Genomic DNA, 23,039 nt, shown 5'->3' with positions numbered 1-23,039 from the left:
TGCTACTCTGGCAAAACCATATGCTTGTTCATCCTGCTTCTCTCTGGTTAGAGAGAAAATTATCAATTCTTCTCTCCTCGTGTACAGTGCCTCTGTAACCTTCCGGATGCAGTAATGAATGGTGAACTAGGATATGTTTGCAATGTTGCCTGCCCCTGCCTGGAAGCATGTTTGTGTAGAAGTTGAGAGTGGTGGTGACCTTCGTGTGCATTGCAAAGTGCTATCCTTGTCTTGCTGCGAGGCTGTAGATCCTGTTGAAGGAGATGGCACAGTTCTGGGACTACTTCCTTGATGAATCTCAGGTGCTTCAAGCATTGCTTCAAGCTAAGGTGGAGGTCGGAGAAATATTGCCTAAAACCTTTGCTGTGAAGGCCTTCTGTGGTAAGCCCTCTTCCTCCTCCATTTGTCTCAAGCTTCTCATCTCTGCCATCCCAGCTGTATTTCCCATTGTGTTGCGGGCCCTGAGGCACTGCAGCTGTAGCACCCATAACTATTGCAGCCATTCTGTGGACAGGTCTCAAAACTAGCTAGCAAGAAACAGCAACACTCTTTTCCAAATCCAGTATCTCATCAGACCTCCTTGAAAGCACACCACAAACATAGCAAAAGCAACAGTGAAGCACTTCACTTGTAAATTGGATGACTGGTCCTTTAAATGTCAGGAAGCCCCTCATAAGCCTGTTATGATCCATGGCCCCCAAGTTGTTGGCAAGATCTGGTTAGGAACCAATAGCATTTTGTTCAAAGTAGACAAGGTTTGAAATTCAAGACACTTGCTCAGTGAATAAAGACACAAAATTCCATGGGTTTTGAGCAAACAAAAATAAACTTTACAAGATTAAAAAGATAAAACAATTTACAATATGTATCTTATACTCTAACATTCAGGGTATTTATGAGGTACATGTGAATTAAGAAGCAAACTGTGGTTGAACACACCACACTACACAATAAATGGCAGATGTGACCAGGGCAGAGTCCATGGATTTCTCAACAATGCACCCAGATGTCAGTAAACACTGTGAGTCAATCAATCTCATTGAAATTCTGATTCTCTCTCACAAGGAAATCCTGTCTTCACCTTCGAAGATCTAACCTGGGAATTCTCTCCAAAAGTTGCTGCAACTCGGACGGCATCAACGATGGCCCACTTCACAGGGTTTCAACCTCGTCCCCCGAGATTCTGATCCCCTGGATTCCCAAGTATACACTCAAACATAAACCCACAAGCACAACTTCAGCTCTTTGGTTGCACCAAGCAGAAGACTAATGCCCCAACGGTCCACAGCATGGAGTTACCACCTTTGGGCTGCCGCCTTGGATCTTCAGGGTTTCCCCTGAGCCCTCTTCAATAACCAGGGCTTATCTGAGCCCTCCTCACTTAAAGTCTACTACCCGCAGTCTTTTTCTGTTTGGAGCCTGTTTCTCTGCTCCTCTCTTTTTAGACTGAACTGGGACCTTTTCCTGTCCCTGTCCCTTGCCCTCTTGGGACCTGTCCCTGTCACCTCTACCTATTCCCTTCTTGGGGCACTTCACTTCTATGCAGCTCTGCTCCCGGACACCTGACTTGGGTTTTCACGCCCTTTTTCTTTCTGCACAGGTGTGTTGGGCAGGTCCTTGGCCTAAAATACTTAAAGATGCAGATTTGCTGAATGGCACATGTGCGGCCCACTCCCAGTCCGCGCATGCACGGGAAGTCCAAGATTTGCTGGGACTTTGAGTTCCCGACCTTCACTCTGAATACCAATGTGGGTCTAGTTTTTATACCAAGCTGAACCATGCTCAGCTCATAGAGTCATAGAGGTCTACAGCACAGAAAAGGGCTCTTTGGCCCATCGATTCTGCGCCAGTAAAACAAGTACCTAACTATTCTAATCCCATTTTCCAGCACTAGGCCCATAGCCTTGTATGCCATGGCATCGCAAGTGCATATCCAAATACTTCTTAAATGTTATGAGGGTATCTGCCTCTACCACCCTTTCTACAATTAATCTACAGTTGGAGAGGCAGGGATTGATCAAGGACAGTCAGCATGGTTTTGGAAGGGGAGGTCATGTCTGACCAATTTGATTGAATTTTTCGAAGAGGTGACCAGGTGTGTAGATGAGGGCAATGCATTTGACGTAGTCTACTTGGGCTTCAGCAAGGCTTTTGATAAGGTCCTGCATGGGCGACTGATAACAAAGGTAAGAGCCCATGGGATCTGAGGTAATTTAGCAAATTGGATCCAGAATTGGCTGAGTGGCAGGAAGCAGAGGGTGATTGTCGAGGGGTGTTTTTGTGAGTTCCAGATTCCCACCACTCTCTGGATGAAAAAATCCTTCTTCACATCCCCTCTAAACCTCCTGCCCCTTACCTTAAATCTATGCCCCCTGGTTATTGATCCCTCCACCAAGAGGAAAATTTCTTTCCCCTCTACCCTATCTATGCCTCTCATAATTTTATCATGTCCTCCATCAATCTCCTCTGCTCCAGGGAAAATAACCCCAGTCTATCTATCTCTCCTCATAACTAAAACTCTCCAGCCCAGGCAACATCCTGGTAAATCTCCTCTGCACTCTCTCTAGTGCAATCACATCCTTCCTATAATGTGGATTCCAGAACTGCACACAATATTCTAACTGTAGGCTAACCAGCATTTTATACAGTTTCAGCATAAATCCCTGCTCTTGTATTCTATGACTCAGCTAATAAAGGCAAGTATCCCATATGCCTTCTTAACCACCTTATCTACCTCTCCCGCTACCTTAAGGGACCGGTGGACAGACACACCAAGGTCCTTCTGATCCTTGGTTCTTCCTAGGTTCCTACGATTCATCGTGTATTCCCATGCCTTGTTTGTCCTGCCCAAGTGCATCACCTCACACTTATCTGGATTAAATTCCATTTGCCAATGAAGACCATCTGACCAGCCCATCTATATCCTCCTGCAATCTAAGGCTATCCTCCTCACTATTTACCACCCAACCAATTTGCGTGTCATCCGAGAACTTACTAATCAACCCTCCTACATTCAAGTCTAAATCGTTTATATATACCACAAACAGCAAGAGGCACTGGTCCCTGTGGAACCCAACTGGACACAGGCATCCAGTTACAAAAACACCCCTCAACCATCACCCTCTGCTTCCTGCTACTCAGCCAATTCTGGATCCAATTTGCCAAATTGCCTTGGATTCCATGGGCTCTTCCCTTTGTTATCAGTCTCCCATGCGGGACCTTATCAAAAGCCTTGCTGAAGCCCAAGTAGACTACGTCAAATGCATTGCCCTCATCTACACACCTGGTCACCTCTTCAAAAAATTCAATCAAATTGGTCAGGCATGACCTCCCCTTAACAAAACCATGCTGACTGTCCTTGATCAATCCCTGCCTCTCCAAGTGTAGATTAATTCTGTCCCTCAGAATTGCTTCCAATAGTTTCCCCATCACTGAGGTTAGACTGACTGGCCCGTAGTTCCCTGGTTTATCCCTTCCTCTCTTCTTGAATAATGATACCACATTAGATGTCCTCCAGTCCTTTGGCACCTCTCCTGTGGCCAGAGAGGTATTGAAAATTATTGCAATGCCCCTGCTATCTCCTCCCTTGCCTCACTCAACAGCCTGGGATATATTTCATCTGGGCCTGGAGTTTTACCTACTTTTAAGCCTGCCAGACCACTTAGAACTTCCTCCCTTTCTATGCTAATTTCTTTAATTATATCACAGTCCTTCTGCCTGATTTCCATACCCATGTTGTCCCTTTCACTTGTGAACACCGACACAAAGTATTCATTTAGAACCCTACCTACGTCATCCGGCTCCACACACAAATTACCACTATGGTCCTTAATGGGCCCTACTCTTTCCCTAGTTATCCTCTTACTCTTAATGTACTGTAAAATAACTTTGGATTTTCCTTTATTTTACCTGCCAATTTTTTTTAATGCCCCCTTTTTGGTCTCTTAATTTCCTTTTTAAGTTCCCCCCTACACATTCTATACTCCTCTAGGGCTTCCGCTGTTTTGAGCCCTCCGTATCTGCTATAAGCCTCCCTTTTTCTCCTTATCCAATCCTGCATATCCCTCGACATCCAGGATTCCCTGGATTTGTTGGTCCCACTCTTTGTCTTTACTGGAATATTTCGGCCCTGTACTCTCCCTATTTCCTTTTTGAATGAGTCCCACTGCTCTGACGCAGATTTACCTGAAAGTAACTGCTCCCAGTCCACTCTGGCCAAATCATATCTGATCTTATTAAAATCGACCTTCCCCCAATTTAGATTTCTGGCCCATCCTTGTCCTTTTCCATTACAACCTTGAATCTAGTGGAGTTATGATCACTATCTGCAAATGCTCCCCCATTGATACCTCTACCACTTGCCCGGCTTAATTCCCTAAAATTAAGTCCAGCACCTCTCTTGTAGGACCTTCTACATGCTGGCTTAAAAAGCTCTCCTGGATGCATTTCAAGAATTCTGCTCCCTCTAAACCTATCACACTATGACTAACCCATTTAATGTTGGGGAAGTTGAAATCCCCCACTATTATTACTCTATTACTTTTACACTTCTTTGAAATTTTCCTACATATCTGCTCTTCTATTTCTCTCTGACTGTTTGGGGGCCTATAGTACACTCCCAGCAATGTGATTGCTCCTTTTTTATTTTTCAGTTCTACCCATATGGCTTCATTTGAGGAGCTTTCGAAGATGTCATCCCTCCTTACTGCTGTAATTGATTCCTATAATATTGTGATACCCCCTCCTCTTTTACCTCCTTCTCTGACTCGCCTGAAGACCCTATATCCTGGAATATTGAGCTGCCAATCCTGCCCCTCTCTCAACCATGTCTCTGTGACAGCAATGAAATCATACTTCCATGTGTTAATTTGTGCCCTCAACTCATCTGCCTTATTTGTCAGACTCCTTGCATGAAAATAAATACCATCCAACCTTGCCAAAATCCCTTGTGCCTTAACTGACCTATAATTTCTGTGCCTTCCAGGCTCACTTGCTCTCTCTTCTAATTTTGGCTATGCATCTCCCTCTGCTGAACCTCCTCTGAGAATCCCATCCCCCTGCCAAGTTAGTTTAAACCCTCCGCAACAGCACTAGCAAACCTCCCCACAAGGATGTTGGTCCCATTCCAGTTCAGGTGCAACCCGTCCGCCTTGTACAGGTCCCACCGCCCCCCAGAAATGGTCCCAATGTCCCAGCTGTGAGTGGTTAGCACAGGCCCTGCACTGGGGCTGCATGGTCCAAGTTTCCAAAGCCTGAACAAAAGCAAAATATTTTGGATGCTGGAAATCTAAAATAAAAACAGAAGAAAATGGAAATGCTCGGCAGATCTTGCAGTACCTGTGGAGAGAGGAAAAACAGAGTTAGCGGGATGAATTTTCAGGCTCCCCCAAGATTGGGAATGGAGGTGGTGAAGGCCTCAAAATACTGGTACTAGCTGACATGTCAGCTTCAAAATGCAGTTCCCAGTGACAGCACTGTTCACCAGGACGAGGGGAGAGCAGGGCAGCAATCCTGTCTGCCTCCTCATTGAAGCCAATTAACAGTAATTAACCAGCTTGTTCAAGGTTTGTTAGAGAGGGAGGTTTGAATTTTGATGGGGACACAAAGGTTTTGCACGCTGTTGCAAACCGGCTAAAAGGAGGCAGGTACAGAGTGCGGAGCCAGTAATCGCTGCCCCAAGGAAACTCCCGGCTGTATAAGAGCATCAGTGGAGCAAAGAAGCTCAGCATTTGGTGAGGAGTTGCCCTGGTGCTGTGCAAGTTGCAGGGAGAGTGGGAACAGTGTTCAGACATTGAACAGGGTTGTTGCCTTCCACAACATAGTGGGGCCAGAAGAGCTGAGTTAAGGCATCATACCCTAATTAATCATCATACCCTTCAGGCAGTATCTACTGCTGAAGACGGAGTTATCTTAAGATGACCGAGATCCATGCCAGACTGCCTCTCTCCAGGCAGATGGTCACTGACATCTGTGCCCTTTCACTAAAAACCTTGCACCTCACAGCACTGGTTACCATGCATTTCCAGTAACCATGAAGGTCATTGTGACCTTGAATTTCTTAGTTTCTGACTCTGTCCAATCTCTGGATCTTAGCATCAGCTCACAAACAGCTGCTCACCATTGCCTTTCACAGGTCATTGGTGCCCTTTTAGCCAGAGCTGGACAGTACATTCATTTCGACAGACAGACACAGCCTCACAGGGACAGGGAGCAGTGGGTTTCACCTCCATCACTGCATTCATCCATGGTAAAGGGCATCATCAATTGCACCCAGGTAGCTAGCAGCCTATACAGTGAGATCCATCAACAGGAAGGGTTTCCATTCCATCAATATTCAACTGCTGTGCGGCCACAATAAGAGCTCCCTCTATGTGTGTGCTCACTTTCCTGGCAGTTGCCATGACTTCTTTATCCTCCGGCAGTCCATCGGGCTTCTGAAGATGCAATTCTAGCATCTGGACCGGTTGAGTGAATCTCCTCAATGCCCTCCTGAAAGGGTCTCTATCATTGTGGTGATCCTCCGTAACATGGCTCTCCAAGGAGGTGTGGTTCTTGAGGATGGTGTGGCCCATGAAGGAGGAAGCTCATTAAGGGAACAGAAGAAGGAGGGATTGGAGCTGGGAGGAGATGACCCTGAACAGAGGGCTGCCCCTGCTGCACATTGAGGTGGCTTAGCAGCTCAGAGTTCAAAGGTCCTATAAATGTAGGATCTCCTGGCCCAGGAACATTTCAACTGAGCCCCTCTCACCAAGGCTGAGGGGCCTGGCATGGAAGGGAGCCTGAGATACCTCCGCTAACACATGGATGGAAGGCACAGCCTAGAACATCTAATCATCTACTATCAATGGAGGAGCACATCCGCCAAGGGCAACAAGAGGCCCCAGAGAGAGGCCAACTCCCAATTAAGCGCCAAGGACAACAAAAGACCCCTGAGCAAGGGCAACAAAAGAGCCCAGAGAGAGGGCAACTCTGCCGAGGGCAATAAGAGACCCCGGAGAGAGGGCAGCTCCGCTGAGGGCAACAAGAAACCCCAAAGAGAGGAAATTTCCACTGAGGGCAATAAGAGACCCCAGAGAGAGAGCAACTCCCAAGAAAGTGGCAAGGGCAACAAAATACTGCAGAATGTGGGCAACAAAAGACCTGAGAGAGAAGGCAACAAAAAAAAAACCCAGAGGGGGGGCAAAGACCACAAAGGGAGGGCACAAAATGACCCCAGAGAGACGGCAGCAAAAGATCCCAGTGGGAGGGCAACAAGACACCCTGGAGCATGAGGTAACTCAAAGGAAGCAAAATATGCAAAAAGTAAATGAAGTTGTTCTGCAGGAAAATGTTCTCATTAGTTCTGACCTGGAAGATTTGAAGCACAAGATTCAAGCCAAGTATATACCTTTGAAAATGCACGATAAACTGAGGTCTTCAATGATCCAAGCTGCTCGAGATCTGAACAAACAAATTTTGGAGATGATACAAAGGTATCAGGAGGAAATAATGACCCTCAATTCCACAGCTGGCAAATCAAAGCAGGAGTTGGGAAAACTCAACCAGATGTACAGTCAGGCAAACAGCAGGCTGAGAAGGCACAAAAAGAAATTACGACTCTAAAAGGCTCCTTGAAGAATCAACATGTAGCCGTGGAAAAAATGAGGAGCTAAAAAGAACCTTGAATATTACTTCAGAAAAAGCTTGACTGGAACTATCAGTAGTAACGGAATTGAAGTCCAGAGTGAGCTGGCAAGAGGTCAACATGGAAATAAACAGTTGAAGGAACAACTGATTGTCCCTCAAGATCAAATGCAAAAGGAATGCGTAACCATTCAGCAACATGAAGAAATGAAGATTGTCTTAAACAGCAAAATGGAAGCACAGCAGAAGAAACTCATGGAGACTATGCTGAATTACAGGAAAACTCAAGATGAAGCAAGTGAGCTTTGCAAAGAAAAGGAAAACCTTCACATGTTACAAGAATCCCTCAGGACAAAATTTATTCCTCTGGAAAATTACGAAGGGAAGGAAATGAATTTAACATCACTCTGAACAAACTGAAGAACCAGTTGCCAGAGAAGACTCAGCAATGTTCTATGTTCAAGGAGAAAGTCAAAAGCTACAAGAAACAGACTGAAAAGCTGAAGAAGCAGTTGAATGGAAAAGAGGAAGCATTTAAAGGAAAAGCCATAGCACTTTCCAAGCTGCAATTGGATAATGAAGCCATGAATTGCGCAATTACAGAACTGAAACAAGTTAAGACTTCACCAGAAACCAAAATAAAGGACCAGGACAAAGTTCCATCACAGACAGAAAAAGAAAAGACAGAAATGAGATTGGAAAATGTAAATTCAATACTGATGCGCAAGGCACTAGAAGAAGAAAAAGCTGAGCTAAATGAAAAGATTCATAAGCTCGCAAAAGGATTGAAATTAAAACAGCAAACAAGTGTTTGGCTGAAATTGTGAAACAAGTGGAAATGAAGGTTCCATTTGTGAAAAGTATACATCCAGCAAGAACATGGCGGACAACACGGAAAAAGAAAATCCGAGTCCACTCTAGGAATGAATGGAGTGCACATTCCCCTTGGAAGGAACGGGACAAACCCACAGTGCCAGGAAGAAGCAGATGAGTTGTTAATAAAGAGAAATACAACTAGAAGGAGCGCAAAAAGCAAAAGGTGATAACCAAGTACCAGAAACACAAAGTATTACTACCATTCCTCTTGACACACCAAGATGTGGAAGAACTGTCAAGCCTCAAGACTGTCTGAATTTATAAAGTCAGAGACTTGTGATGGGCGAGCAGCGATAGCAAATAACAATTGTATCACAAATTGTTATACTCTGTTGGAAAAGTAAGTTTTCTTTGGCGCAGAAAGAGGGATGTTATATGTGCCTGCATGCCACTATAATGTAAAGGTGCTCGGCAGAGTAAGGGTTAATGTGAGACTGGAGAATAGCACTGTCCATGGTATGATGAGTAGAGTCACATTGTAATAGACTGAGAGAACTGTCTAGAAAGAACACTCTAGAACCAGCTTATATGGATGTAACAGCATCATGCATGACTGTAACCTTGAATCTGTAAATAGTTAAATGTTAACAATAAATGGTTCATATTTAAATATACAAATCTCAAGATCTCATCGTTGAGACATGATAGAGGACCTAATAGAAACTAAAGATTTTGATGTTGATGAAATGAATGACCTTGTCAAGTTTATTTATTACTCCAGGATTACACTTACTGTAGACGATGTGTAACCTCTTTATGCCACTTGCATTCTGCAGATAGAGCTTGTGGCTAAGGCTTGCTGTGAATACCTGGAAGCCCATTTACACCCATCAAACTGCTTAATGGTCTGGTTGTTTGCTGAGAGTCACAACTGAGTTGAATTGATGGGCATAGCTGATAAATACGCCTGCGAACATTTTGGATGAAAAGAGTGCTATGATGTGCTTTGGTGAAATATTTGCAAAGTCCTCACATTCTACTACTTCATTAAAATGTTCATGCGGTGATTTGAATGTGGAAAAAGAGAAGCAAGTATATAACGCTGCTATGAAGTGGCTGCACTCAAATCCACAACATCATACCAAGTGGTTGCCCAGGTGGTTGACACTAATTTATAGTTGGAGTTTGGAGAGAAGTCCTTTTGATACAGTTAAAGAGGCTTAGTTACTTATTTACAATGGGATGAAGAATCATTAATTGTTGATTAACATGCAAATAGGGTCAACGCGACAAATAGTAAACATTATTGATGCATTAGCTTTTAGTGCTGTAGTGTGAGGGTGGGGTAGAGGTTTGGGGGCTGGGCTTGGTCAGTCAGAAATAGCATTATTTGTAGAATGTTTCAAAGAGCAGAGACACTGATTGACAACATACCACACACAACTTTGACAAGCTTAAATCATTCACCAGCAAAAACTACGCTACGATTTATTTTTCATTAAGTGAGTATGTCGTGTTAAATTGTGTAATTGCGTTCCATGTTGAGAGTATTTTACTACTTGTAATATGTAAGGATTGTTGCATTTCTAGTTAGTTTGTAACTGATTTAGGAGTAAAACCAAGTAACAACATTAGTCGTGCATTCTTAATATTTTTTACCAGCATTGATAAAATGCACCGTCATGTTTTGTTAAATCAAAAAACTGCAACACTGAAGTTTGGAAACCAAAGGAAAAATACCGGAAAGTAGGTTAGACAGCAGCTGTGGCAAGAGTATTCTCCACAGCTGAAACCTTGACTTGTCTATTCTGGAGTATTACCAGCAGTTTCAGTTTTTGTTCTATATTTTGATAGTTGAATGCTGACTTGTATTTACCCACGTAAACATGGTTCCAACATCACTAACAGTTCCAAAGTAATTAATTGGTTATGAAGTATTTTGAGGCATCCTGAGGATGTGTAAAGCATAAGTTCTTCTTGCAGTGGGATAGTTCTGATTTAATGAGCAGAGATTAAACCTGACGTTCAGCATGAAGTTCCACAACTGCTAAATGCCGCCTATTGGAACAAATAGGCTTTGATATTTTGCATCCTACATTGTTATATGATCACATAGTTAATAAGCAACCAAAATGAATGTGAACTATTTTCGCACATTTTACTTAAAAATGATCAAGGTTTAAATTATTCATCAGCCTGCAAACACTTTTATGATAAAGGTTTTTGCCAAAATTTCTCCTCATGTTGCTAGTTGAGTATTCCTAATTGTAAGAGTCAGGGAGAAACATAAAATAATAAAATAGGCTTGGGGCGGAATTGTACCAGGTTTGCAATAAGTGCGGTAGCAGCTGGGTAAAATGATGTTTTACCTGCCAGCCGTAATAACGGCTTCTCACGCCGTATCTTCCCAAACCAACCGCATTAGTTATGCATTTCCGGGAACCACACTGTTTCCATGGCGGCGGGCTCTCATAAACCCTCCACACCATCACCTCACCGCCTCATTACGCTGGGCGGCATATTTAAAGTGCAGCCATGCGCACACCTCTCAGTGCTTCCAGCCCAGGGCTGCTGCAGGGAAGACATGGTCCCAAAAGGCAAAAAGACTGCAGCACCACCCCCCCTTCAGTGACGCATCCCTTGAGCATCTTTTGAACACCATGCAGGCCCACCATGATGTCCTCTACCCCTGCTCTGGCCACAGGAGGGGCAGATGCATCACCGATCCAGCACGGGAAGCCAGCACCAACATTCTGTAAAAGAGGTCAGCCACCCAGTGCCACTACAGGACGAATGGTCTCATCCATTCTGCCAGGGTAACTCACTCTTCTCATCACTCTCAACTCACACACTCACAAACCCATCACACATCCACATGGATCTCACACCTCAAGGGACAACACCACTGACTCTCACACACACCCTCACATCTCCATCAGGCTCATACCCTCTGGAGCTTGTGTCTTCATCCTGTCCATGTCTCTGCTCACCACACAAACATTCCAGGCAGTGCCATGTGTCCTGCTCACACTCTCTCCATCTGTTGTCATGCAGGGGAAGCCTGCTCACATCAGCAGGGAGAGGTCCCAGACCTGGGGTGGAGTGGCCCGTATTAGGTCCCTCACTCACTTTGAGGAGTGTGACATTGCGCTGACTGGTGAGGATGTGGACTGTGCCTGTGGTGATGGTTAGGTTGGCAGTGAACACCCTCGCGAGGATCCTGCACCACATCATCCCTCTCTCAATGCTTCTGTGAGTGCTCTCTCTCTCCTGCTTTTCACTCTGCTGCCATGCTCTACTTCGTCATCAGTGGTCCCTCGGAATCGAGGATGATGTCTGTCAGGCTTGGTGAGACTTCAGATGACTGAGAAGCCCAATTCTGGATCCACATGTTCTTCCGCAGTGGGGGCACGTTGTTGCACAGGTGAGTGGAAATTGCAGCCCTGGGTTGGCTTCCTTCTCCTTCCTCTGCCTCGCTGTCGAGTCGCTGAGCCTTAAAGTGGCTTGCGCCTTATCAGACCATGCACTACTTGTCTCTACTTTGGTTCACAGTGACCGACGCCCTCACCAGGCAGTCCCTCAGCTCCATCCACATCCTCACCTCCAGCTAAGAGGACACCTCCTCCATTGAAGAGCTGGAATAAGCAGCCTGAAAGACCCATCACAGCACTTACCCACACCCTGCACCAGCGCAGAGACACACACCTCGATGGGACCTAGATCTAGAGCAGGCTCAGGTTCACAATCTGGTGGTCACCGCACGGACACATGTCCATAGCAGCAGGAGGCAGGTTCGGGTGAGCACCCCGGCACTCGGAGGATTGCTGGGATCAGGCATCTGCGAGGTCCGAGTCAGATGATGAGCCACTAGATTTGGCCTTCCAACTCATCATGGAGAGTCAGCAGAAGGTGTGGGAACGTCACACAGAACTGTAGGAAGCGCTCAGCAGAGTGGCACGTGAATCGGAGAAGTCCGTCTGCCTGCTCCCTGGTGAAATGGTGTCCACATGTGCGTGTATGGAGGTCTCCATGGGGAGGATGGCAGATGCCATGGAGACCCTGGTCCAGCAGAACGTGGAAATGTGTGCAGACCTGCACTCCATCGCGGGAGCCAGGGGTGAGTCCTGCAGTGGCAACATGGGAGGGAAACAGGCACCTCGACATCCCTCCAGGTGTTCCTTTCCCTTAAGGATTCAGGCCAGGGTCCCTGGGCATCCGAAGGGAGAAGGAATGGCAGCTGGACACCTCTGGGTCATCCACTCAGGAATCTCAGAGGCTGTCCTCTCCCACCGAGTCCCCTTTGCCTGTGAGCCCCTCAACATCATCCTCTGTCACCGCAGAGGGAGCAGCTGGCCAACGAGTGATTCTGGAGGGAGAAGTGTGTATTTGGCAGGGCCATTCGGAGCCTCATGCAAGCGCTCTCCCATGCATGTGGATCTTTCACATATCACACTCACCTCAATGTCCTGAGCATTTTCAATGCTGCCTGCTGGGGTTCACTTTCAGTTGTTCATCTGAGCTGACCTGTGTCTCCGCCCATCCAATGATCACACTCTCATGCAGCACCCGATCTCGCCCACCATGACTCTCATTTCACTTTCGATTTGAACAGCATGGTCCGGATTTGGTTATTTTTGTGCATGCTCCCATATTTTCCCCTCCCCCAGTCACCCATTCCCTCTCCCCCATCACAGTTGAGCCCCTGGAATCACCTTCCACCTCCCCTCTGCGACCTACCAGCCACAACCTTTGTCCTTCAGGGATGTCCTGGTGAACGTGCACATTCCCCTCCTTCCCGAAAATCCCACCCCCACCCACATTCACCTCCCTGGCCTCCTCCTTCCTGCCCCCAGGGTCTGTGTCTGCCTCCGAGTCCCCACCAAGCACCCTCGCTGTCCATTCTACCGTGACCTTTGAACCGTCACCCTCCCACCCTACCGCCTCACTCTGCCCTCGGTCATTCTCACCATTTCCTCGTTCCAAGCCCACCCTCAGTTCGCTCCCCAGGAGGTAGTCATGGACCCATCAGACCCCTCCCTTGCACGTTCACCTGGATATCCCCCCCCCTCTGGACCCCTTCCCCTCTTGAAACCCCTCCCCACCTTGGAACACCTTCCCCCCTTAGAACCACTTCTCCCCTCCGGACTCCCGCCCCTTTGATCCTCCCCCGACCCTGGACTCCACCCTGCTTAGTGCTTCCACCTTACTGAGTCCTTCAGACACTCTTACTTCTTCTGCCACCCTTAGCCCTTCCCTCTTCCTGACTCCTTCCTCCACCCTTCTTCCTCCAGCCTAATTCAATCTCCTCTCCACACACCTTCCTCCCCCTGGACTCCTTCCCCTCTCCACATTCCTTCCCCCCTCTGAACTTATTCCCTTACACCCCCCTTACACCTATGCCTAAAGTTGCCGCCTTCTCCGCTATTGCCCCCTTCTCCCCCCATATTCACTCACCCCTCCCAATGTCCCTCCTGACACTTTTGTTGCCCCCTCTCAAACTGACTCCATCCTGACACCTTCATTCCCTCCCTCCCAATCTCACCCCATGCTGACACCTCTTCCTCTCCCAGTCAATCCTAGACCATCCTCTCCCACCCGCGGTACATTTTCCTCTCCCAAACACAGTTGGATCTTCCTCTCCACCCTCTTGACCATCCTCCGTTGTGAGACCCTCAACAGTGACTTTCCAACTTCCGTGAGCTGTATCGCAGCAGAGCCATGTCCATGAGAATCCACCCAGCATGCCCTGGACGTTCCTCCAGTGTGCCGTTGCTGTTGGGCTCCAGCATCTTCTGCTCCTTGGATGTCTGCGATGTGAGCTAGGCCCTGGCGGTAAGTCTTGACTTCTGCACGTCACGCTTGTTAATACGTGTTCTGCACCGGCGTTCTTTCCCGCCAACGTGGACGGACGATCCAGCAGGGCAGATGATCCTGGCGGGCTGACCTTATAATGATATGCAGGGTATTACAATAGGTCCCCAATGTCCGATAGTGGGGAATGCGGACCACCATCGATGGACTGAGTGGATGATCACAAGCTAGTTTCACAACGTCGTGAAACCGATTTCAGCCTTCTCACCATATTGTCTGCTCAAGCCACCCAACACGCCTGACACCAGCGGGCACGGAAAATTCCGCCTTTCGGGTGTAATTGCACTTCAATTTAGTCAAAGTTCAAAGCAGTTTTAACTTTACATCAATGCTAAAATGTAAATTGGTATTAAGGCACAAAGCTTTTCCAAAGTGAAGCTGTGACTCCAGGTTAAGGATGTGTTAATATTATAAGTCATTGGTCAGAATTTTCCGCCCACGTAGGTGTCAGGCATCAGGCATCATGGTGGGCATGAGCAGACAATATGGCGAGAAGGCCAAAAATCGGTTTTACACCATCATGAAACCAGTTTGTGATTGGCTGCTCCGCCCGTCACTGGCTTTCCCACTGTCCAACGTCAGGAACCTAATTCCAATGCATTTGCATCTTGTCATCTTGCCTGCCCACCAGGATCACCCCCCCATGTCAAATTTACTGCCCATGTTGGTGGGAAAACACGCCAGCCCAGAACACATCTGGATAAGTCTGACATGCAGAAGTCAGGAGTTACCGTTAGGGCCTTGCTCACATCATGGATATCCAAGGAACAGAAGATGCTGGAGCCCTACAGCCACTGGACCCTGGAGGAATGCATGCATCGCATGCTGGGTGGATTCTCACGAACATGTCTCCACTGCGAATCAGCTCACTGAAGGTGGGAGGTCTCCGTTGAATTCTGGGGTCTATTTCGGAAAATCACAGTCTTGGCCATGGGCTGCTATGGATGATCAGTGGGGGAGGAGAGAGAAGATCTGGCTGTAAGGGGGAGAGGAAGGTATACCAGGGGTTGGGTGGGAGAGGAAGGCCTAGCTTTGGCTAGGAGAGAAAGGTGTACCGGAGGGGGTGTTGGTTGAGGTTGGGAGGGCGGCATGAAGGTGTCGGGAGGGGGTTCGTGAGGTTGGGAAGAGGGGAACAAAAGTGTCGGGGAGGTGAGTTTGGAAGGAGATAAATAAATGTGTCGGGTTGTGAGGTTGGGAGGGGGGACAAGGGTGTCAGGGGGATGAGGTTGGGAGAGGAGAACAAAGTTGTCCGGGGGATGAGGTTGGGAGGGGGAGAACAAAGGTGTTGGGAGTGTGAGGTTGGGAGGGAGGTAGGGAGTATGGGGCAGGAGGGTGTAATGGGGGAGAATGCAGCAACTGCGGAGGTAAGTATAAGTGGGGAGTAACATGTGAGGGAAGGGGTTCGGAGGGGGGAAGGTTTTCGGAGGGGGGAAGGTGTTCGGAGGGGGAAGGAGTCCAGGGGTAGGAAGGAGTTCAGAGGGGGCAGGACTTCAGGGAGGGAGGAAGGAGTTCGGAGGGGGGAAGGAGTCCAGGGAGAGGAAGGAGTCCGGGCGGAGGAGGGAGTAAGAGTGGAGGGGGGAGTAAGGATGGAGGAGGGTGGAGGATGAAGTAAGGGGAGTATGTCCAGGTGAAAGTGCAAGGGAGGTGTCTGTGAGTCAATGACGGCCTCCTGGGGAGCGAAATTAGTGTGGGCATGGCAGGGGGGAATAGTGAGTCTGAGAGGGGGCAGAGTGAGCCTGAAGTGTGGGAGGCTGAGGGTGTGACAGTAGTGGTAGAAGGGACTGTGAGGGTGGTTGGTGAGGACTCGGAGGCAGACACAGACCCTGGGGGTGGGAAGGAGGAGGTTGGGGAGGTCAATGTGGATGGGAGTGGGATTCTCGGGAAGGTAGGGAACGTGCACGTTCACCTGGACATCCTGGAAAGAAAAGGGTTCTGGTTGCTAGGTGATGGTGGGGAGGTGGAAGGTGATGCCGGGGGGTCAACAGTGATGGGAGAAAGGACATGGGTAACTGGGGGAGGGGAAAGGACAGGTGAGCGGAGAAGAAACCTTACTACGACCATGTTTTTCAAATCGAAAGTGAGCGGAGCCTCGTGTTGCGAACAGGTGCTGCATGGGAGTGTGATCAGTGGGTGGGTAGAGATGCAGATCAGCTCAGATGGACAACTGAAAGTGAACCCCAGCAGGCAGCATTGAAAATGCTCAGGGCATTGAGATGAGTGTGATGGATGAAGGCTCTGTGTATGTGGGAGACGCTTCCATGAGGCTCTGAAAGGCCCTGTCTCACACACACACACACACACACACACACACTTCTCCCTCCAGAATCACTCATGGTCCAGCTGTGTGCAGCTGAACTGCTAGTGGGGAGGGGGTGTGGGGGAGTGGGGGAGCTGCAGTGGGAGGACTCGTGAAGCCTGTAAATGAAGCTGAAAGATACCATTACACATTATTCAGTGAAAGTGAACATATTTTCAGATTATAAAGTGACAAAATGTGTTCACCAGTGTAACCACTTGTGATCAAAAATTCTTTACTTTTCTAGGCCTAACACTTCTAGGTGCTGCCCTGACATCCGCAGCAGGGGTGGAGACAGCCTATGCAATGGTTGGTGCTGTTGGCTCTGATGACTTCAGCATGGGTCCTCTGGAGAGCCAAGGCCTTAAGGGCCCCGGTTTGCTTTGGCTGTCCTCCTGTGGGCCAGATGCTCCCTCTGCGGTGACAGAGGACGAGATTGAGGAGCTCGCAAGCAAAGGGGACTCGAAGGGAGAAGACAGCCCATAAGACTCCTGAGTGGATGACCCAGGGGTGTCCAACTGCTGCTCCTCCTCCTTTCGGGTGCCCGAGGGCCCCGGTCTGACTCCTTGAGGGGAAAAAGCACCTGGAGGGACGTGGAGATGCCCCATTTCCCTCTCATGTTGCCACTGCAGGAACTCACCCATGGCTACCGCGATGGAGTGCAGATCTGAAACATCTCGGTTTTCTGTTGGACCAGGGTCTCCATGGCATCCACCATCCTTGCCATGGAGACCTCCATACGTGCACATGTGTGCACCACTTCATCAGAGAGCAGGCAGACGGACTCATCCGACTCGCGTGCCACTCTGTTGAGGGCTTTCAACAGCCCTGTGCGATGTTCCCCCGCCTTCTGCTGACTCTCCACGATGAGTTGGAAAGCCTAATCCAGAGTTTCGTCATCTGACTCGGACCTCACAGATGCCTCTTCCCCAGCCTCCGAGTGTCAGGGAGCTCAGCTGAACTTGCCTCTTCCCGCTGTGGACTCATGTCCGTGCGGCGACCACCAGGTTGCGAACCTGAGCCTGTTCTAGATCTAGGTCCCACTGAGGTTTGTGTCTATTTCCCAGAATGCAGTGGTGGCTGGATCATTGAATTTATTCAAAGCTGAGTTAGGCAGATTTTTGATAGACAAGAGAGTCAAGGATTATGGGGGGCAGACAGGCAAGTGGAGTTGAGACCACAACCAGATCAACCGCGATCTTATTGAATGGCAGAACAGGCTCAAAATGCTGAATGGCCTTCTCCTGCTCCTAATCCCCATGCTCCTATATTCCTGGAACAGGTTGGCAACTGTGATCACTCTAAATACTTTTTAATAGAATAGAGCAATACAGGCCGAGATTAAAGCTGGGCTCTCCTTGCTTCATATGGTTTACTATCGCACCATGTGGCACATTTTAACCATAGAATATAGAATACACAATTAACGTGGGCTCTTTACATGGGAAGAAACATAGACTCTTATTTTTAAAGTTTTTTATTCTGTTAATGAAATCTTCCTGTCCTTATATTTTTGGTGAGGTAAAACACTAAATGCATTTTGATTATGACACAAACTGAATGAAATCTTAACTAAAAACAAAAAATGCTGGTAAAACTCAGCAGCTCTGGCAGCATGTGTGGAGAGAAAAACATAGTTAACGTTTTGAGTCTGTATGACTCTTCAGAGCTAAAAAGAAGCAGAAATCTGATGGATTTTATACTGTTTAAGAGAGAATGGAGCAGGTGAAGCTGGTTAGAAGATCAGGGATAGGTGGGAGCTCAGGAGAGAATGACAAAGGTGTCATGGACACAAGACAAAGTGGGTGTTAATGGTAATGGTAAAAACTAAAGAAGGTGCTGATAGTGGCATGAAGCTAAGAGCAGAATGTGTTAATAATCTTAGTCTTTAATGTTTCTTTTATTATGAAGTTCCCTTCTAGTTTGTGAAAACAGGATTGATGTCAAGCATAAATAATTAACCATAAATTAATAAACAGTTTCAGGATTATTACAGTCAGACAGCTAAAGAAAATCAAACTCTTACTTTGATTCATGATCCAGAGAAAATTAGTCAGCATTTGGACTGAATGTACATGAGTGTGTAAAATGTTAATCCGCTAAAGAACAAGGCCCATGATTTGTGTATATCATACCGGTGACAGCTATAGTGCGTGGCATGCTATTGACAATGGAACTTTGGCTTCTTCCAGTTACTGATAAAAGATTTTGTCCAGGAAAGAACATCAGCAAGGAAGTGTTGAAAGTTTAACTTTACTTTATCTAAATTGGAAAGGGGCACAATGATACCGTTGTAGTAATCTAAAAAGAAAATACTGCTGATACTGGAAATCTGAAGTAAGGACAGAAAGTGCTGGAAAAACTCAACAGATCAGGCCAGGTGACCAACTGTCCTGGGTATTACGGGACCATTCTGTATTTGAGCCATGTTGTCCCATGTCCTCGGTTTTTTGCTGCTAGGACGCTGTTTGTCACATATTTTTGATGTTTGGTTTTCGCACATGCTCAGTACGCACCTGTGTATGCGCACTGCGTTCCTGCCCCGGTGGCCCACTTTCACAGATTCTCCAACACCCCTGCTCCACCATTCCCCGTGTCAAAGTGTCTCTTAATTTTTTCCCCTACAGCTGGTCACCCTGGGTTAGGCAATGTCTGTGGAGAGTGAAACAAAGCTGACACGAGTTAACATTTCGAAGTGAATATGACTCTTCTTTGGAACCCATTGTAGTGTCTTTTTACAAACAATGCATGGATGGGAGTATATGATGAATGGTTGCATTCAATTAAAAAAGTTGTTTTAGGGATATATTACCAAAGTAATGTGTCTATTAAGTCTATTCCACAAAGTATGTTAATTGTACAGAACATTTGAAAATCCAGTTTTGATTAAAGAGAAAAATTAACTCACTGTATATCACAAAATATTTATCTAACCAATATTTGTGCTTTACCATCATTCAGCACTTACTGTGGGATCAAAGTTCCGCACAGGGTTTACAATTGCACTGTCAGATGGCCTCATGCAGATTAGGTGAGTCGTGCCTGTATAAGGCTATTGTGGTCTTCACTGACAGCCAGGTGAATGACTGAAGGCAACATGATCACACCTGGCTCCTCAAAGGAGGAGGAGGTGGATGCAGCTCCAGTCCTCTCTGCGACACTATGTTGTGCAAGTTATAGGAGGTCACTATGATTTGGGACACCCATGCTGGTGCACAATGAAGGGCGCTCCTAAGTTTGTCCAGATACATGAATTGCATTTTGAGCAACCCAATGGCTCTTTCAATGATCACCCTTGTGGTCAGGTGGCTCTTGTAAGTTTTCTCTGCATCAGTGGTCAGGCACCTCACAGGAGTCACCAATGAAGTCCTCAGAGGGTAACACCAGCCATTCTTGAAGGTACGAAAGCCTCTGGGAGATCTGACTGTCGCAGAATGAAGAAATTGTGGCAGCTTTCACGATGTTTGCGCAGACCGGGGAGGCGATGGCGTAATTGTATTGTCGCTGGACTAGTAATCCAAAGACCCAGAGTGATGCTCTGGGGACTCCAGGTTTGAATCCCACCACGACAGATGGTGGAACTTGCACTCAATAAAAATCTGGAATTAAAAGTCCAATGATGACCATGAAACCATTGTTAATTGTTGTAAAAGCTCATCTGGTTCACAAATGCCCTTTAGGGAAGGAAATCTGCTGTCCTTACCTGGTCTGGCCTACATGTGACTCCAAACCCACAGCAATGCGGTTGGCTCTTAAATGCCCTCTGAAATGGCCTAGCGAGCCAATCAGTTGTGTCAAACCACTACAAAGACACAAAAAAGGAATGAAACCGGACGGACCACCCAGCATCGACCTAGGCACTGGAAACAACAATGGCAACTGTAGCCCTCTCAACCCTGCAAAGTCCTCCTTATTAACGTCTAGGGGCTAGTGCCAAAATTTGGAGAGCTGTCTCACAGACCAGTCAAGCAACAGCCTGACATGGTCATCCTCATGGAATCATACCTTACAGACTGCACCATCACCATCCCTAGGCATGTTCTGCCCCACAGGCAGAATAGACCCAGCAGAGGTGGCGGCACAGGGAGGAGTTGCCCTGGGCGTCCTCAACATCGAATCTGGATCCCATGAAGTCTCAAGGCATCAGGTCAAACATGGGCAAGGAAACCTCCTGCTGATTACCACGCACTGCCCTCCTTCAGCTGATGAATCAGTGCTCCGCCATGTTGAACACCATTTGGAAGAAGCACTGAGGATGGCAAGGGCGCAGAATGTACTTTGGGTGGTAGACATGAAATCCCATCACCAAGAGTGGCTCGGTAGCACCACTACTGACTGAGCTAGCCATGTCCTAAAGAACATAGCTGCTAGACTGCGTCTGCAGCAGTAGGTGAGGGAACCAACAAGAGGGAAAAACATACTTTACCTCATCCTCATCAACCTACCTGCCGCAGATGCATTTGTCCATGACAATATCGGTGGGAGTGACCACCGCACAGTCCCTGTGGAGACAAAGCCCTGTCTTCACATTAGGATACCCTCCATCATGTTGTGTGGCACTACCACCGTGCTAAATGAGATAGATTTCGATCAGATCTAGCAACTGAAAACTGGGCATCCATGAGGCACTGTGGGCCATCAGCTGCAGCAGAATTGTGCTCGAACACAACCTGTAACCTCGTGGCCCGGCGTATCCCCCACTCTACCATTACCATAAAACCAGGGGATCGACCCTGGTTCAATGATGAGCGCAGGAGGGCATGCCAAGAGCAACACCAGGCATACCTAAAAATGAGGTGACAACCTGGTGAAGCTATAACACAGGACTACTTGTGTGCCAAACAGCATAAGCAGCAAGAGATAGACAGAGCTAAACAATCCCACAACCAACAGATCAGATCTAAGCTCTGAAGTCCTGCTACATCCATTTGTGAATGGTGGTGGATAATTAAACAACTCACTGGAGGAGAAGGCTCCACAAATATCCTCATTCTCAATGATGGGGGAGCCCAGCACATCAGTGCAAAAGACAAGGCTGAAGCATTTGCTGCAATCTTCAACCAGAAGTGCCGAGTGGATGATCTATCTCAGCCTCCTCCGGAGGTCCCCAGCATCACAGATGCCAGTCTTCAGCCAAGTCGATTCACTCCATGTGATATCAAGAAATGGCTGAAGGCACTGGATAGTGCAAAGGCTATGGACCCTGACAATATTCTGGCAATAGCACTGAAGACTTGTGCTTCATAGCTTGCCATGCCCCTAGCCAAACTACAACACTCTTGATCATCAGTAAAGTAATGGAAGGGGTCATCAACAGTCCTACCAAGCGGCACTTGCTTAGCAATAACCTGCTCACTAATGCCCAGTTTGGTTTCCACCAGGGCCACTCAGCTCCTGACCTCATTACAGCCTTGGCTCAAACATGGGCAAAAGAGCTGAACTCCTGAGGTGAGATGACAGTGACTGCCCTTGACATCAAGGCCGCATTTGACCGAGTGTGGCATCAAGGAGCCCTAGCAAAACTGCAGTCAATGGGAATCAGGGAGAAAACTCTCCACTGGTTGGAGTCATACCTAAAGGAAGTTGGTTGTGGTTGTTGGAGGTCAGTCATCTCAGCTCCAGGACATCACTGCAGGAGTTCCTCAGGATAGTGTCCTTGGCTCAACCATCTTCAGCTGCTTCATCAACATCCTTCCTTCCATCATAAGGTCAGAAGTGGGGATCGTTGATGATTGCACAATGTTCGTCACCATTTGCGACTCCTCAAATACTGAAACACTCCATGACCAAATGCAGCAAGACCTGGATAATATCCAGGCTTGGACTGACAAGTGGCAAGTAACATATGCGCTACACAAATGCCAGGCAATGACCATCTCCAACAAGAGAGAATCCAACCATCGCCCCTTGACATCCAGTGGCATTACCATCACTGAATCCCCCACTATCAACATCCTGGGGGGCTACCATTGACCAGAAACTGAACTGGACTAGCCATATACTGTGGCTACAAGAGCAGGTCAGAGGACAGGAATCCTGCGACAAGTAACTCACCTCCTGACTCCCCAAAGCCTGTCCACCATCTACAAGGCACAAGTCAGAATGTGATGGAATACTTCCCACTTGCCTGGATGAGTGCGTCTCCAACAGCGCTCAAGAAGCTTGACACCATCCAGGCCAAAGCAGCCCGCTTGGTTGGCACCACATACACAAACATTCACTCCCTCCACCACCGACGCACAGTAGCAGCAGTGTGTAACGTCTACAAGATGTACTTTAGGAATTCACCAGGCTCTTTCGGCAGCACTTTCCAAACCCACAACCACTACCATCTAGAAGGACAAGGGCAGCAGATAGATGGAACACCACCACCTGGAAGTTCCCCTGCAAGTCACTCACCATCCTGACTTGGAAATATCTCGCCGTCCCTTTA

The 23,039-nt window shown here is 47.5% G+C and overlaps 1 protein-coding gene across 1 annotated transcript in view; it reads left to right on the top strand.

The window, feature by feature from the left end:
• Window positions 1-263: 263 nt before the first annotated feature.
• The window catches only part of LOC144684767 (uncharacterized), a 38,484-nt gene continuing 15,708 nt past the window's right edge, over window positions 264-23,039 (top strand). Inside the window, exons 1-2 of the mRNA XM_078549410.1 lie at window positions 264-381; window positions 8,227-8,446. Of these exons, the coding sequence (XP_078405536.1) occupies window positions 264-381; window positions 8,227-8,446 (338 nt within the window). The remainder of the gene's footprint in view (window positions 382-8,226; window positions 8,447-23,039) is intronic.

The sequence above is a fragment of the Cetorhinus maximus genome, chromosome 1 (assembly GCF_964194155.1).
Source record: "Cetorhinus maximus chromosome 1, sCetMax3.hap1.1, whole genome shotgun sequence".
In the NCBI taxonomy this organism is placed as follows: domain Eukaryota; kingdom Metazoa; phylum Chordata; class Chondrichthyes; order Lamniformes; family Cetorhinidae; genus Cetorhinus; species Cetorhinus maximus.
The sequence above is the reverse complement of the archived record's forward strand: the minus strand, read 5'-3'. Positions and strand labels throughout refer to the sequence as shown.